We start from the raw sequence: 14,465 nt of genomic DNA, 5'->3' as shown, positions 1-14,465 counted from the left end.
GGCCAAAACCCTGGAGCCGGCCCTGGAAGCGGGACACTGACATTCAACTTCCCGCTGCAGACCAGGGACTTGCACATGTGCTGTCGCACTCGGCTGCGCTGGGGTGGGGGACACACACTCATCTGGAGGGCTCAGGCGTTCTCCGGGCATGCCTAAGCACGGGGTCCCATTGGTGAGATGGGCGGGGACCTCCAGAGGTAGGGGTGGGGCGGCACCGAGGGCGCTGTGTGCACACCCAATGGTACAGTCGGTGCCGAGAGCAGAACAGTGGGCGCCGAGGGAATTTGGGCAGCCGCTGAGGATGTCAGTAGGGCCCAAATGGTGGATTCAGGCTCCTAAAGCAGCAAGAGGCACCCAGGTCCCTTGGAGGATCCGAGCCTCTTCAGGGAAGTCTTGTGACTCCTGCGAGGATGATGGGGCTAAGCAGCTGGGTTCCCACGGATGTGTGGGGCCCGGCCATGACCCGGCTTTCCAAGAGGCATCCCAGCTGCACGCCAGCAGTCTGCTCAGTGCCGCGGGGGGCAGGCTCAGCGACTTCATTTTCCATGCTTAGCCTTGAACTTTGCACACACCAGCTCCTTATCTGCACAAATGGACAAAAGCAGCCAGACTCCCTGTCCCCCTCCCCCGCTTTGTACAAGCCCCAGGCTGTCGGATAACATTGCTCTGAAATGTCAAGGCCTCCCCATGGCAGAACTGCTCTCACAGGTGCCTTGAGGACAGGGCACCAGTCCCAGTCAGCCTGTCGGGCTCTCGCTTTCTCCTTCCAAGTGCCCCGAGCTGCCTCCCTAAGTAAACATGCCGAGCGTTTCTCAGGAGCCTTGGCAGGGAGCCGGGTGCGAACCCAGCAGAGCAACAGCCAGGAATGCGCATTCTCACCGATGTTTGAACCAGGGAGACAGTCAGCGCCTGATCCCCCTGTGCTGGTCCTGCCCATGGCCCGCACACTAAGGGGCAAACTCCTGGGGTGCCCCCAGCTACCAAGACAGCTGCAGAGGCTCTGCCGCCTGAAGGGTGGGGCATGGGGGCAGCCCGCTATAGAGGATGCAGCCCCGGGCTCTCCCACACCCTCGCCACGTTTCCTCCTTGTTACAATGGAACGGTGAGACAGACCTAAGGCGAGGGAGGGGCTGGGTCCCCCAACACGTCTCACGCCCTGGGGTGCAGCTATTTTTTATCCCTCCCAATGCTGGGCTACTCGCCCGCCCGCCCAGGGAGGAGAAGTAACTCCCGGGCTTCACTGCGCTCCTGTCTCTCTCTCCACCACACCAGTTCGAAGATGAAATTGTGGACATCTGCCTTCAGCTGCTGGATACAAACCCCAAATTCCTTCGAGACCAAAACCGAGACTGCTCCCGCCGCAATAACCCTGTTTACATTGGCCGGGTCGTGAGCGCCATGGTGAGTCTGGGAAACTTTCGGAGTAGGCCAACAGGCAGCTTTTTATCTGCTGGCTGCTCCGCCCATCCAGTGGCCATTCCTCTCACTCATCCCCAGAGCCCATGTATTCCCTGAGCTGCCCCTGGTTAGCCAGCCAGCTACACCCCGGGTATTATGGGCACCATTAGACAGTGGTGACATTGACCGCTCAGCCCAGCTGACCCCACTGTGGTCTGTCTCATTCTGTATGTAGGGGCTACCTAGGCACCCCAGCAATTTTTCACACAGTCCGCACAATTGAACCACACTCACCCCACAGCAGGGAGTTGTGGGGGTCACAGAGCCACTCAGGTCTGGGGGCCCTGTCAAACATGGGCCTGGGGCAGACTACCCCTTTTGCTCCCTCCCAGTGGCCCTGCCCCCAACTGGCGTTCCTGCCAACGGTACACACCGTGCAATTGCATAATGTGAATACGGCTGGGGGCGACCACCACTGCAGTGGTAACGGTGAATGCCAAGGGCTGCAAACAGCCAGTGTTAGAGGCAGGTTGATTTTCCTTTTAAGAGGGTGATTGTCTGCAGCTGCCTGGGCGTTGGGAGAGGTCCCTGGGGGATGGGTTAGGAGGCAGAGAGCAGGCAAGGGGAATAAAGGTGAGTGACCACGTGGCTCTCTTCCTCTCATGTATAAAATCTCCACCCATCTGTCAATCCATCCACTCACTCTTCTACCTCTATCTATCCCTAAACCCATCCATCCGCCCTTCATTGGTCTGTTCTGTTCATCTACCAGTGCACGCATCTATCCACCACTCCTCCAGTTATGAATCCGTTTCTCCACTGATCTCTGCGTCCGGTCCAAACTCACACCCACAGCTTCCCTTCTGACTGCTCTTTTCATGCCCTGTGCTCACCAGGAACCTCATCGGTTGTGTTGCAGGTGAATTGCAATGATGATCAGGGGGTGCTTGCAGGGCGCTGGGACAATAAGTACGAGGATGGGGTGAGCCCCATGTCCTGGATAGGGAGCGTGGACATTCTCAGAAGGTGGAGGAAGTACGGATGTCAGCCAGTCCGATATGGCCAGTGCTGGGTCTTTGCGGCAGTGGCATGTACAGGTGAGGAGACCAGCTGACATTTCCCCCTTCCTCACAGGACTGGATCATTCAGATTCCCACGCGCTCCTCACATTGCAGGGCTCACAGTGACCCAGCTGACACTGGGGTGAGGCAGGAGTAGCTCTGCTGAGGTCCATGGCGTTAGACAAGGGAAACCAGACTTGTTCATCACAGGTCAGCAGGGGAGAGTCAGCGCCGGGCTGATTTCCTACCAGTTACTCTCTGTGTTAGTCGAATTAGTCAGGAAACTGCAAACATGATAAAAACACTTTGGTTTCTCAGTTACTTCTCTCTCTTGTCCCCCCAGCACGCAGCCCCCCCCTCCCCACAACAGGGCGCAGCGTCATGTACTACATCAGGGGTTCTCAAACTGGAGGTTGGGACCCCTCAGGGGGTCGCGAGGTTATTACAGGGGGGGTCACGAGCTGTCAGCCTCTACCCCAGACCCCGCTTTGCCTCCAGCATTTATAATGGTGTTAAATATATTAAAAAGTGTTTTTACTTTATAAGGGGGGGTCACACTCAGATGCTTGCTATGTGAAAGGGGTCACCAGTACAAAAGTTTGAGAACCACTGTACTACATGAATGACAAAGAATAGTTTAAAATAATGTAATTAATCCACAGAGACCGTTGAGAATGTGAATGAGTTACAGAAAATTCATTGGCCTTCCCCCATGTGCACCCAGGGACAAAGTCTCATGTCACAGCAGTCTAGATCAAAGGTAACTTTACCAATGTGAGGGGAGTCAAACTGGTGCAAATCAGAACAGAATCTGGCCTTACATTTTTCAAGACACACATATACATGCACGCACTTATTTTTCTTGGGGACAAAGTGCCTGAGGGTTTGGCCTTGTTCTCCTGGGTACATAAACAGGAGGAAGAAAATAGCTAAAACATATGTGGACTTCTCAGGCTGGCCCACCCCTACCGGTGGCCTTCAAAACTTTAGAACTACCGATATATTCCGAAGGGTGCCCCGTTTATTGTAAGCAGCAGCTAGGAGATTAAATAAACTGGTTGGATGTTAAATTCTACCTGTTCATGGAATCCCTTGAAAGCATTTCCCCAGTCTCTTTTGTGCCCTGTTTCTAGTGAAGTATCAGAGCTTGACAGACTGTCAATGTCACTGAACATCCCTTCCACCGGCTGGAGCTCTGGCGCCAGCTCAGTGAGGGGAACAGACGCCGCTTTCAAGCACAAAGCCCCAAATCCTCTTCATGCAGGCAAAGAGGGCGATTCTCAGTCAAAGCTGAAGGCAGAGCCGATGTTGTTGATCTAAAGGAAAATCTCTTCCCTGGTGTTTTAGCTCCTGGAAATCAGGAGACCCACGTTTTCTATCCTTGGCTCTGTCACTGACTCGCTGGAACGGGTATGCTAGAGAATGTGACGATTGCTCCCCAGTCCAGCCCCGCCAGGCGCCAGCGCACTGCTGGGAGCACTTGTGTTCTGAGTGTCACGTCGGGCAAGACCTGCTCTGTGCATAGCTAGACGACATGGTGCTTAAGAAGCTGTTGGCCACCTGGCACCATCATTGTTGCCTCCCCTAGAGCATGTATGAAATTTTGGCCAAAAAAAAAATGGGTTGCTGTGGCCACAACCCCTGTCTGTGACATGGTCTCTCTGGGCTTCCACACAGCAGCCTGGGCACCTGGTAGGACAATGCTTCCCTGCATTGCAGAGGGGTTGTGAGGCTCAGGGAGTGGACAGCACTTGGAGAGCCTGGGATGGAAAGGAATTCCAATAACCAGTCACCAAATGCACCGGGCTTCACCTCTCCCCTTCTCACTTCCTCCCCAGTCCTGAGATGTTTGGGAATTCCCACCCGCGTGGTGACCAATTATAACTCCGCCCACGATACCAACAGCAACTTGGTCATTGACCGTTACCTAGACGAAATGGGAAACCTGCAGAAGACATCCAAAGACACGATATGGTGAGTTGCATCCACGGCAAGGGACGCTGTGCTTCAGGGTGAAATGCTCATCATATCCCGGGCTACATGACTACTGCTCAGTACGGCCTGCCAGGAGCTGGGCTACGCAGGAACGCCGGCCACGTTCTCCCCTCAGTTACAGGCAGATCTCATGCAGGGTTGAGGCCCCCGTAAGATCAGTAATGGCACTTGGCAATGTCCCCCTCAGCAAGCACTGAGCAAGGGGCAGAGGACAGTTTCTGAGTGTCCCTCGCAGACAGCGCTGAAAGCTGTGACGCTCTCGGACAGGCCCCTGGACACCTCCTGCGTCAGGGATGCAGACGACATGAGCTTTCAACTCTCTCCCCCCTCTCTTTGCTTTCCTTACAGGAATTACCATTGCTGGGTGGAGTCCTGGATGACCCGGCCCGACCTGCCCCCCGGCTGTGATGGATGGCAGGCTTTGGATCCAACTCCTCAGGAGAAGAGCGAAGGTAAGGAGACGCTAGAGGCCGTGGGCCTGATGCCTGCCTGCGAAAGCCATCAGCCCCGCCTGGTTCTGTCCGTAGCCGTCACCGCAGGACCCGTTTTATTCTCTAAGACAGAAAAATAGTGCACTAGCCCTGCTCCCAACCTAGGTTGCGGGGCCCCCTGGTCTCCGGCAGTCAGGGCCGCCGAGAGCGGGTTCAGGCCCCGGTGAAAAAAATTTTTCGGGCCCCCCAGCAAGGGTGGACTGGCTAAACAGGGCCGATGAGGGGGGGGGAAAGCCGGGGCCAGAATTTTTTCGGGCCCCCCAGCAAGGGCGAACCGGCTAAACAGGGCCGACGAGAGGGAGGGGAAGCCGGGCCCCGGACCCCCTTCCGGACTGCCGGGCCCCGGTAATTTGTACCGGCTTCCCCCACCCCTCGTTGCCCCTGCCGGCAACGTAATGCTCAGGACTTTCCCCAGCCTTGGCAGGGGTTCACGGGGCTTACTTGCCCTCTCGCTGTCTTGTGCTGCAGCCCTAGGAGAGCGTCCCCCTGCCCTCTCCTGGCCCTTCAGCCCCCGGTGGAGCTGGGTCCTTGTTTATATTCCCCCAGCTGGGAACGGTCAGAGCCACTCACTTGATGCTGCACAGCTGGGTCGGATGATTCCCAGCACTTGCCTGCCGGGCTCGTCTCCAGAACAGAGCTGGCCGCTCCCCAGCCCTCCCGGCTTTTAAAGGGCAGGCTGCCCCGTTACAGAGGCCAATTACTGAGTGCTCACTTCAGTCCAGTCCAGATGGTGTATGGCACGCGCCCACCATCCAAGATCCTGACTGGCGCGGCTCACCCAGCCCGCATTCCCATGTGCACGGACCGTGCTCGCTAAACACGGAAGACTAATGCAGAGTCCTTTCTCCCCAGGGGCATACTGCTGTGGGCCAGCTCCAGTCAAAGCCATCAAGGAAGGTGAACTGAAGCTGAAAAAATACGACATCCCGTTTGTCTTTGCGGAGGTCAATGCGGACATGGTTTATTGGGTGCTGCAGAAGGATGGCTCCAGAAAGAAGACCATCCACTCTTCTATCGTAGGAAAGAACATGAGCACAAAAAGCGTGGGCAAAGACACCAGAGAAGACATTACCCACAACTACAAGTATCCCGAGGGTATGTGCTGCTTGTCGGAGGGTGTGCTGCAGGACAGGTGCCAGCTGGTGTTCATTTCTTCTGCCGATTTGTGGGCAGGAACCATGCTAGTTCCCACTGAGCTCATAGGATCAGAGAAATATGGGACTGGAAGGGACCTCAACAGGTCATGATGAAATAGAGGCAGAAAGGAAGGGCAAAGCAGATGCAGCTTGGGGAGGTCTGGCCACTGCCCAGTGAGAGAAAAGCCAAGTGCTGGGGGATAAAATGGGGGGAACTCAGGATTGGACAAGAATCATCTAATTAATAAAGCATCTGATTGGTCAAGCTGCAGGGGTCTCATTCAGGACGGTTGTGGGGAGAAGGGCAAAGGCAGCTGGGGCTCCTGTGTTGACCTACCTGGTAACAATGATCTTTTCATGCACTGCAGGATCCGACCAAGAAAGGGAAGTGTTTGCAAAAGCAGAACTCCAGAAAAGTTACCTGACAGAGGAGGAGAAGGGCGTGAGCATCAAGATCAAGGTGTCCGAGGGCATGAACAATGGCTGCGATTTTGACGTCTTCGCGGTCATCAGCAACAACACCGAGACCGAACGGCTGTGCAGGCTCATGTTCTGTGCCCGAACTGCCAGTTACAGTGGAGTCATGGGCCCTGAGTGTGGGATGAAGGATCTTCTGAATGTCATTCTCCTACCCCATGCAGGTAAGAGACTGGCTCTGGGAATGATACTGGAAATAAAGCAGGGAGAATGGAGCGGAGAAAATATTCTACTTCCTGGACCAGCCGAGCTCTTTTAAACCCAGTGGCAGCGTAGTGATTTATACCAGCTGAATATGCGGCCCTCTGTAGCTGTCCATCCCTCGCTGTATGTATTGCAAAGCACGGCACAGCTCAGCATCCTGTGTGTATCCTACGGCCGGATCTGAGACAATAGGGGAGATCGCAGACAAACGTTGTAGAGTGTTTTCTCCATTGTGGTAGAACTGGCATTCTGCCGAGCTCATTCTCAAACAGTATTTTGTACTGTGGAGAGGGCAGTGTCTGTATGGTACAGAGGGGCTGACTTTGAAATCAGTGCACAGAATGGTGCATGTCTACCTAGGAGTTTAGCTGCTCAGCACCAGGGCATCTAAGAACCTTGGAAGACTTAATGTTTGTTTTTTCAATGAAGATCTAATTATTTAAATCCTTGTTACTCCCCCTGCCCAGCTGTTCGGGTTTGCCATTGATCAGTATTCTGGGAAAGCCGAGTCAAATGAGTGAGTTTTGTACTTTGACCGGAAGGCAACGAGACTGTGGTCATTCCCATGTGCCCTGGGAAGGCCAGGACTGTCCGGTGGCAGGCGAGCTGCCAAGGCAGCTTTGTCCTCATGCTCACCCATCTCCTTCTTGTGGCTGGCAGTGCCTTTGTCTCAGTAGAGCGTAGCGCTGATGGGCAGTCTAGGGCAGAAATGCTATCTAAGAATACACTGCCAGGAAGAAGCTTGCCAATAGCGTGACAGCTGTATCATCCCTTTTCTAGGACATCATAGGCCAGAAGAACCTCACAGCCAGATCTAACCTGGCTGTCATCCCAACCGCTAAATTTATATGCAAACTTTTGCATGCAATTTGCACCCACAAATGGGATTTGTGGGTGCAAATCAAGCAGGCATCACGTTGCATGGACAAAATCCAATAATCTAGATGGCACCCACTAATCCCATCTGTTTATGCAAATTCTGGTTTTAGCTTGTTCAAAGTTGGAGCCCGTTTTTGACAATTTGGCCCAACATATTGTGGTTATTGACTGCTGAGACTCAAATCAACACCGATTAACACAACCCTCATTCCAGACTGGCACTTTGCATTGAATTGCTAAACGAGCTGTGAGCTGAGGACAATTTTCATTCTGAACATGCGGGTTCCTGCTTTTTCAGTTTGTGCCACAGTCGTGTGCGAGTCTACAGATGTTATTTTACTTAATTCAATTATATAACAAGCCGCCTGGGTCATCGGTTCATACAAACGATGGGCTGGCGCAGTGCAAGAATTCAGTGTTTGTGTTTAATCCCGTAAATAATAAAGGTGCCAAACATACCTTGGAGGCAAACTACCAAGATAAATAGCACCTTGAGGCTGTTATTTCCTCTGGGCCGGCTCCCAGCTGAGACACGGAGGTGGTGTTTATCCTGGTAGGCAGCCACCAAGCTGCATTAGCCACTTTCGCTATCGCACGGAGAGGATTTTGAAATGGCTGTGCGGCACTAAACCGCAGCCTGCCTCTACGTGCAAGCCCCCATGCGGGCGGGTTGTTATTTGATAGGCTCTGGCTCTCTGGGCTTCTGCTTCATGGCCAATGCAGCGTTCAGTGCTTTTCTGCTTATTTATTTATTGTTGTGGATTTGTAATCTTTGATGAAAGGATAAAGAACATTATTCAGGTAGCAGGGCCGGAAATGGATTTGGAGATGGGCCAAAGCAGCGTCTGTCTGACTCTCTCCAAATGAGTTGGGCTTATCTGCATTGATCTCTCTTTCTAGGTCTTTATATCGCACTCATCTGTCCCCTCTCAGAAGAGGTTTCTCTCTCACTATTTCTGCATTCTATTTTCTCTCTCATTAATACATTTTTATTTTGAAAATTCTGACTCAAGCTGCTCCACTCATTGGTATAACCAGGTGTTCCCAAACCCATTTACAAATGCATGAAGTGTTAAAGCCAGGTTTTATGGCTCCCAGGCCCATCTGGACCTGGGTTTTACAGCCCTGGACCCATGCTCAGCTGATAGAAACCCTCTTAGTGCAGACACAGCTTAAACCAGCAAAAAAGTGATTTTGCCAGTTCCTCAAGTGAAATCATCTATATTGCCGGGGATTTCACAACCTTTCTAGATAGGACGGTTAAACACCAGAATAGATTTATAGCTAGAAAGTTTTTCCTGGAATCTTAAGTTCTGGAATAGTCTACCAAGGGAGGCTGTGGAATCCCCATCACTGGTGGTTTTTAAGAACTGGTGGGACAAACACCTGTCAGGGATGGTCTAGGTTTACTTAATACTGCCTCCGTGTGGGGCCTGGAGTAGATGACTTCTTGAGGTCCCTTCCAGGCCTCCATTTCTATGGTGTAAATTGGGAGTAACTGCACCTAGGTCAAAGAGTTACTCTGATAGTTTTACAGCAGGGTGAGATCAGAATCAGTCCCTATGGTGATGTAGCTACCTCTGGAGTGGAACGCAGCAGCTGTTGAACAACGCACAACAATGCTACCCAGTGGTAAAGGACAGGACGTGAAGAAGACCTGAAGCATCCATTTGAAAGTGTGCAGTGAGTCCAACAGGGAGCCTTTACTCAAACTGGCATTTAGCCAAGATAGGTGGTGCTCACTCCTCGACTCTGACAAGAAATGCAAGAAGTTCTTTAAAGGGGACAGCTTGTCAAGACCTCAGTTCTACATCTGGTCTAAATTCCATCAAAGGATAGATGCCTTTTAGATTAAACAAACTAATTGCAGAAAGATTAGCATAAGGTTTCTCTTTTAAAAGGTTTCTGCTCTATCTAAAATGCTAAACTAACACAGCTCAATAGAGAACAGAACATGCCGTATCAACGTGCGTTTGGATTTCCCTTTCCTCACAGGGCATGTTTGCTAAACCTCTTATCCTTTTTCTCTTGCGCTGCTCTGCTCTCCTTCCCTGAGTGTAAAAAGGATCAGAAAGAGGTCTTTAACCTGGAAAGTGCTTTTGAATTTTGGTGTCAGTGAAACCCAAAGGGGCGAGTGGCGACTCACGACCAGGCTGCCCTCCCATCAGCACTCTCGCTGGGGGAGCCCCGAATTCCAGTCATGGGATTAAGAGACCATTCAGCAGCTCCCTGTATCGCACAGCACGGTCACTGAGCAGCCCCATCAGCTCACCCTCCGAGGGACCTCAACCTGCCCTAACACCGCAGGGAAACGTTGCATTTGCTTGCAGCTTTATCGGGCTGGCCAGAAGCAGCCCACGGACCCAGAATTGGGTCAGCACCAACAGAACCAGCGGGGCTCACAGGCCCTACACACCTCCGTCTATAGCCTTCCAGAGACAATGGATTTGTCTGGAAAATGCCAGCAGTGTAGGGGTTAACAGCAGCTGAATGTGAATCCCAGTTTAGTAGTGGAAGTTATGCATGAAGATTAGAGTCACAAACCAGGCCTGTATCTCATCAGATAACACAGGACTCATTCCTCTGTTTGCAATCACTTCCACGGTGCCCCTACACTGAAAGCATCCCACACCCAAGATCTGGGGGCCCCAGGCTGCTGGCGTAGCCGGCTGTAGCTTGCTCTGCTGCATGGTTCTTGAAGCAGACACTCAGCATCATCCCTTGCTATACCAGTGCTACTCCTGCCTGCCCCAGGCTTCCCAAGGCCAGCTGCCCTGGGCACAACCCCTTTGGATTTCCAGTTCCTCTCCTCAGCCTTCCTGCCTAGGTATTGCCATCAGACTTTGCCACTGTCTCTGGGGCCAATCCCAACCCTGGAAAACCAGACATTGCACCACGCTCAGAGCCAGGGTGGGGGGCGGCTCCTCCCACTGACGTGTGTCTGTGGCACCTGCTTGTGCCAGACCTGAAATCGCCCCCTTTTCTCTGTCATTTCCATCCCTGACTGCAACAGCTGCAGGGAGACAGCTGGCCCCAGACTAGGTGATGGCCCAGCCCCCAGCTCAGTGATCCGTGGGCACCAGGAAGCCAGAGGGAGTTGAGCTTTTGGGGGACACTAATCCAGATCTTTTTCACCTTTCTCTCCAGAAAAGACGGTGCCCCTGCGTATTCTGTATGAGAAGTACGGCAGCTGCCTGACCCAAGACAACATGATCAAGCTGGTGGCCCTCCTATTTGAATACCAGACTGGAGATATCGTCCTTGGGGTCCGAGACATCTACATAAAGAACCCGGATATTAAGATTAGGGTAAGGACTTCAGCACGTCCCCGTCCTGGCACTGCTGAGCACGTGTCCAGTCCCTGCTCAGCGCCGCAGACGTGGAGGGGACTGGGACACATTCTCAGCCCAGTATCCTCGGTGTTAGCCAGGCAGCAATAATGAAAGAGATGCAGCTTGCAGCATACGCTCTCCCCCCCCCCCCCAAATGCCTGGTATTGAACGGACATCCCTGCAATCAGACGCGGGAACCAGCCTGGCTCTGCTGCTGCACTGGGAGAGCGCATGCCTCTGGCAGTCCTGTCCTGGCGCCTGTGTCCCAGTGCACACGGGAGTTCGATGCAGTGCCAAGTCAGAACTGAAAAGCATCAGCACCTCCCTGGACCCCAATCCTGAGACCGAACTGCCAGCCACTTCCCACAGCTCCCCGCGCCCAGTGCGGCCCGTTTCACCTCACTCAGCACCGGAAAGGAGCGGGAGACCCAGCAGCCTCCCGCTCTCCCACAGGACCCTCTGAGGGGCTATTGGCTGAGCGGCTCACAAACAATGCAAGGGGGCTTGAGCCCGCCGAGGGGACACTGCAGCGCTGCTGAGCAATTCAGGGTACAGCCCCGTGGTGTGGGAGGAGGTCAGGTGCCAGCTGGGAGGGCAGAGAGGAGAGACCGGAGCTGGGGGCGGAAGGCAGGAGGGGAGCAGGCTGACGTGGGCAGCGCTGGGAGGGGTTTGCAGCAGCCTGCGGGTAGCTTATAGTGGCTGTCAGACGGGCAGGGTGCATTGCCACAGCTCTTGGTGACACACACACAGCCAGTAAGCGCAGAGCCGAGCCAAGCCATGGGGCCAGGAGCCGCAGTAACTGGCTTTGTCTCACTAGAATCAATGAAGCAACTAATGCAGACACGGCCTGCCGTGAGTGGTGCTGCTTCATGGCTTCACTCCGGGCGAGGGGTGTGTGTGTGTCTGGAGCGTTATACACTCAGTCAACTGGTCAACATTAACTAGAGCAATGGAAGGGAGCGTATCTGCACACACACACACACACACACACGTGCACACACACAGTACACATACGCACACACGCACGTATGCACATGCGTACACACACGTACACATACTCTCTCTCTCTCTCTCTCATGGCAAAAGGGACTTCACTGAGGATCCAACTGATTTCTTTTCAAAACAGGTTTTAGGGGAGCCAATGCAGAAGCGGAAGCTGGTGGCAGAGCTCACCCTGACTAACCCCCTCTCGACCCCTCTGTGCGGCTGCGAGTTCACCCTGGAGGGGGCTGGTCTGACCCAAGGACAGAAGACCCAGGAGCTGTAGGTGTTTTCTACTCCCACTGCGGGGTTGGGCTGCTGTGGGGGGTCAGGGGCCAAGTTTGACTTTCGAGACTCGGCGAGAACTTTGCACAGGGAAGGCGCTTGCCCCTCCTCCAGTCCCACCTCAGCCAGGGGGCTGCCGTTCGGAATGAAGTGGGGACATGAACTCTGTGAGAGATTGCAGCTGCTCCTGCCCCAGTGACAGTCACTGAAGGGACCGGCGGAGGAGGGCTGGCAGGGGAAGCTCAGAGCATCCCCAGACCAGCCGCCCCCAGCAGGGAATAGCGGAGGAGCACAGGCCCAGCAGAAATAGCCGTACGGAACAGTCCGGGGGCATTTGGCAGCAAGCATCCTGAGAGTCGATTTGCTGCAGTTCACTGAGGACGCTCAGTGTCATGTCCGATATTAAAGGGAAAACTCCCCCCCACCCCCCAAACAGTTTGTTTTGCTGCTCCCCAAGGATCTCCCCTCAGGCTGGTGCTGCCTCTGAGGACCAAAGGGACAGGCCTGTCCGGTGTCCCCGGGGCTCTAAGGAGATGGGCTCCCGACAGGGCCACGCATGGGTCTGGCGAAGGTACTTGCTAGTGACCGAGTGACGCTGGCGGGTGGTGCTGGGGTTTGCTGATTTTACCTGTGCCCCCCACAGCGCCAGCCCCGTTGAGCCGGGGCAGGAGGCGAAGGTCAGGGTGGACTTGACCCCCCAGCTGTCCGGCCTGCACAAGCTCGTGGTGAATTTCGAGAGCGACAAGCTGAAGGGAGTGAAGGGCTATCGCAACGTGATCGTCGCCCCGCTGCCCAAGTGAAGCCGCCTGACCCGTGCTCGCCTGGCCCTGCCGACGCCGACATGAGCCTCTTCTCAAGAGCTAACGACGATTCCCACAGAGACCAGAGACCTCGCCTCGCCCTGCACAGCCAGTCCCAGACGCTGGGCGCCTCCAACATTCGCTGGGTTCAAAAGGACTTCACTGAACTCAGCTGCCAGCCACTGACCAGAACAGCTCCTGGAGCTCGCTGCTCCTGCCAGAAGCGCCTGGTGCAGCCACCGCGTGTCAGACACTTCTCCAGTCGGCCACGGTCAGACAGCAAGGCCAAAATCAGTCCAAGCTGACACCCCAGTCCCATGTAGGGTGACCAGACAGCAAATGTGACAAATCGGGACAGGGGTGAGGGGTAATAGGAGCCTATATAAGAAAAAGACCCCAAAATCGGGCCTGTCCCTATAAAATCAGGACAGCTGGTCACCCTAGTCCCAGGCCTCCTCACACACATTTGATGGACCTCTCAGCAGCATTACCAATGGCCCCCTCAGCTGAGCGGGATGAGTCCAAATTGAATCATAGAATCACGGAATATCAGGGTTGGAAGGGACCTCAGGAGGTCATCTAGTCCCACCCCCTGCTCAAAGCAGGACCAACCCCAACTAAATCATCCCAGCCAGGGCTTTGTCAAGCCGGGCCTTCAAAACCTCCAAGGAAGGAGACTCCACCACCTCCCTAGGTAATGCATTCCAGTGCTTCACCACCCTCCTAGTGAAATAGTGTTTCCTAATATCCAACCTAGACCTCCCCCACTGCAACTTGAGACCATTGCTCCTTGTTCTGTCATCTGCCACCACTGAGAACAGCCGAGCTCCATCCTCTTTGGAACCCCCCCTTCAGGTAGTTGAAAGCTGCTATCAAATCCCCCCTCACTCTTCTCTTCTGCAGATTAAATAACCCCAGTTCCCTCAGCCTCTCCTCATAAGTCATGTGCTCCAGCCCCCTCATCATTTTTGTTGCCCTGCCCTGCCCTGCCCTGGAGAAGATATGATCAATCTACATCAAAGCAGGACTCCACTCCCTGTCCTCTGCCATGCCCAGCTGCAGGATCTGCCTCTCCTTGGAGGCTGCATTTACCGATAGGCTGGGATCCTCTCAATGCCCATCTAGAGTGCAGAGGCCATGCTGCAGAGAACGCAAGGCTCCTCTTCCTTGCAGGTTACCCCCCATGTCCCACAGGCAGGCATCACACCCTTAGTGACTCCTGTATTTTTTAGGGCTGGGTGTTAGGGTGGCCTAGAAGCTCTCTCTGAACCTCCACCTCCATGTGTTGTTTGTGTTTATGCGACATACACAGAGATATGGCGTGTCCACCTGCCAGATGTGCTTGTGGGTTTTGTTCACACAGCCAACGCACGTCCTAGGCTCCCAAGCACAGCTTCAGCGACTTGCTTTGAAAACGTGGCCCTCA

At 54.0% G+C, this 14,465-nt stretch overlaps 1 protein-coding gene across 1 annotated transcript in view; it reads left to right on the top strand.

Moving 5' to 3' along the window:
• The window catches only part of TGM2 (transglutaminase 2), a 35,556-nt gene extending 21,921 nt beyond the window's left edge, over positions 1–13,635 (top strand). Inside the window, exons 5-13 of the mRNA XM_024215438.1 lie at positions 1,273–1,401; positions 2,318–2,495; positions 4,298–4,433; positions 4,803–4,906; positions 5,798–6,040; positions 6,450–6,722; positions 10,789–10,949; positions 12,100–12,236; positions 12,883–13,635. Of these exons, the coding sequence (XP_024071206.1) occupies positions 1,273–1,401; positions 2,318–2,495; positions 4,298–4,433; positions 4,803–4,906; positions 5,798–6,040; positions 6,450–6,722; positions 10,789–10,949; positions 12,100–12,236; positions 12,883–13,039 (1,518 nt within the window). The 3' untranslated portion in view covers positions 13,040–13,635. The remainder of the gene's footprint in view (positions 1–1,272; positions 1,402–2,317; positions 2,496–4,297; positions 4,434–4,802; positions 4,907–5,797; positions 6,041–6,449; positions 6,723–10,788; positions 10,950–12,099; positions 12,237–12,882) is intronic.
• The last annotated feature ends 830 nt before the right edge of the window (positions 13,636–14,465 follow it).

The sequence above is a fragment of the Terrapene carolina genome, unplaced genomic scaffold, assembly GCF_002925995.2.
Source record: "Terrapene carolina triunguis isolate 2854851 unplaced genomic scaffold, T_m_triunguis-2.0 Scaffold130, whole genome shotgun sequence".
Taxonomy (NCBI): domain Eukaryota; kingdom Metazoa; phylum Chordata; order Testudines; family Emydidae; genus Terrapene; species Terrapene triunguis.
This window is presented reverse-complemented; position numbering and strand designations above follow the sequence as displayed.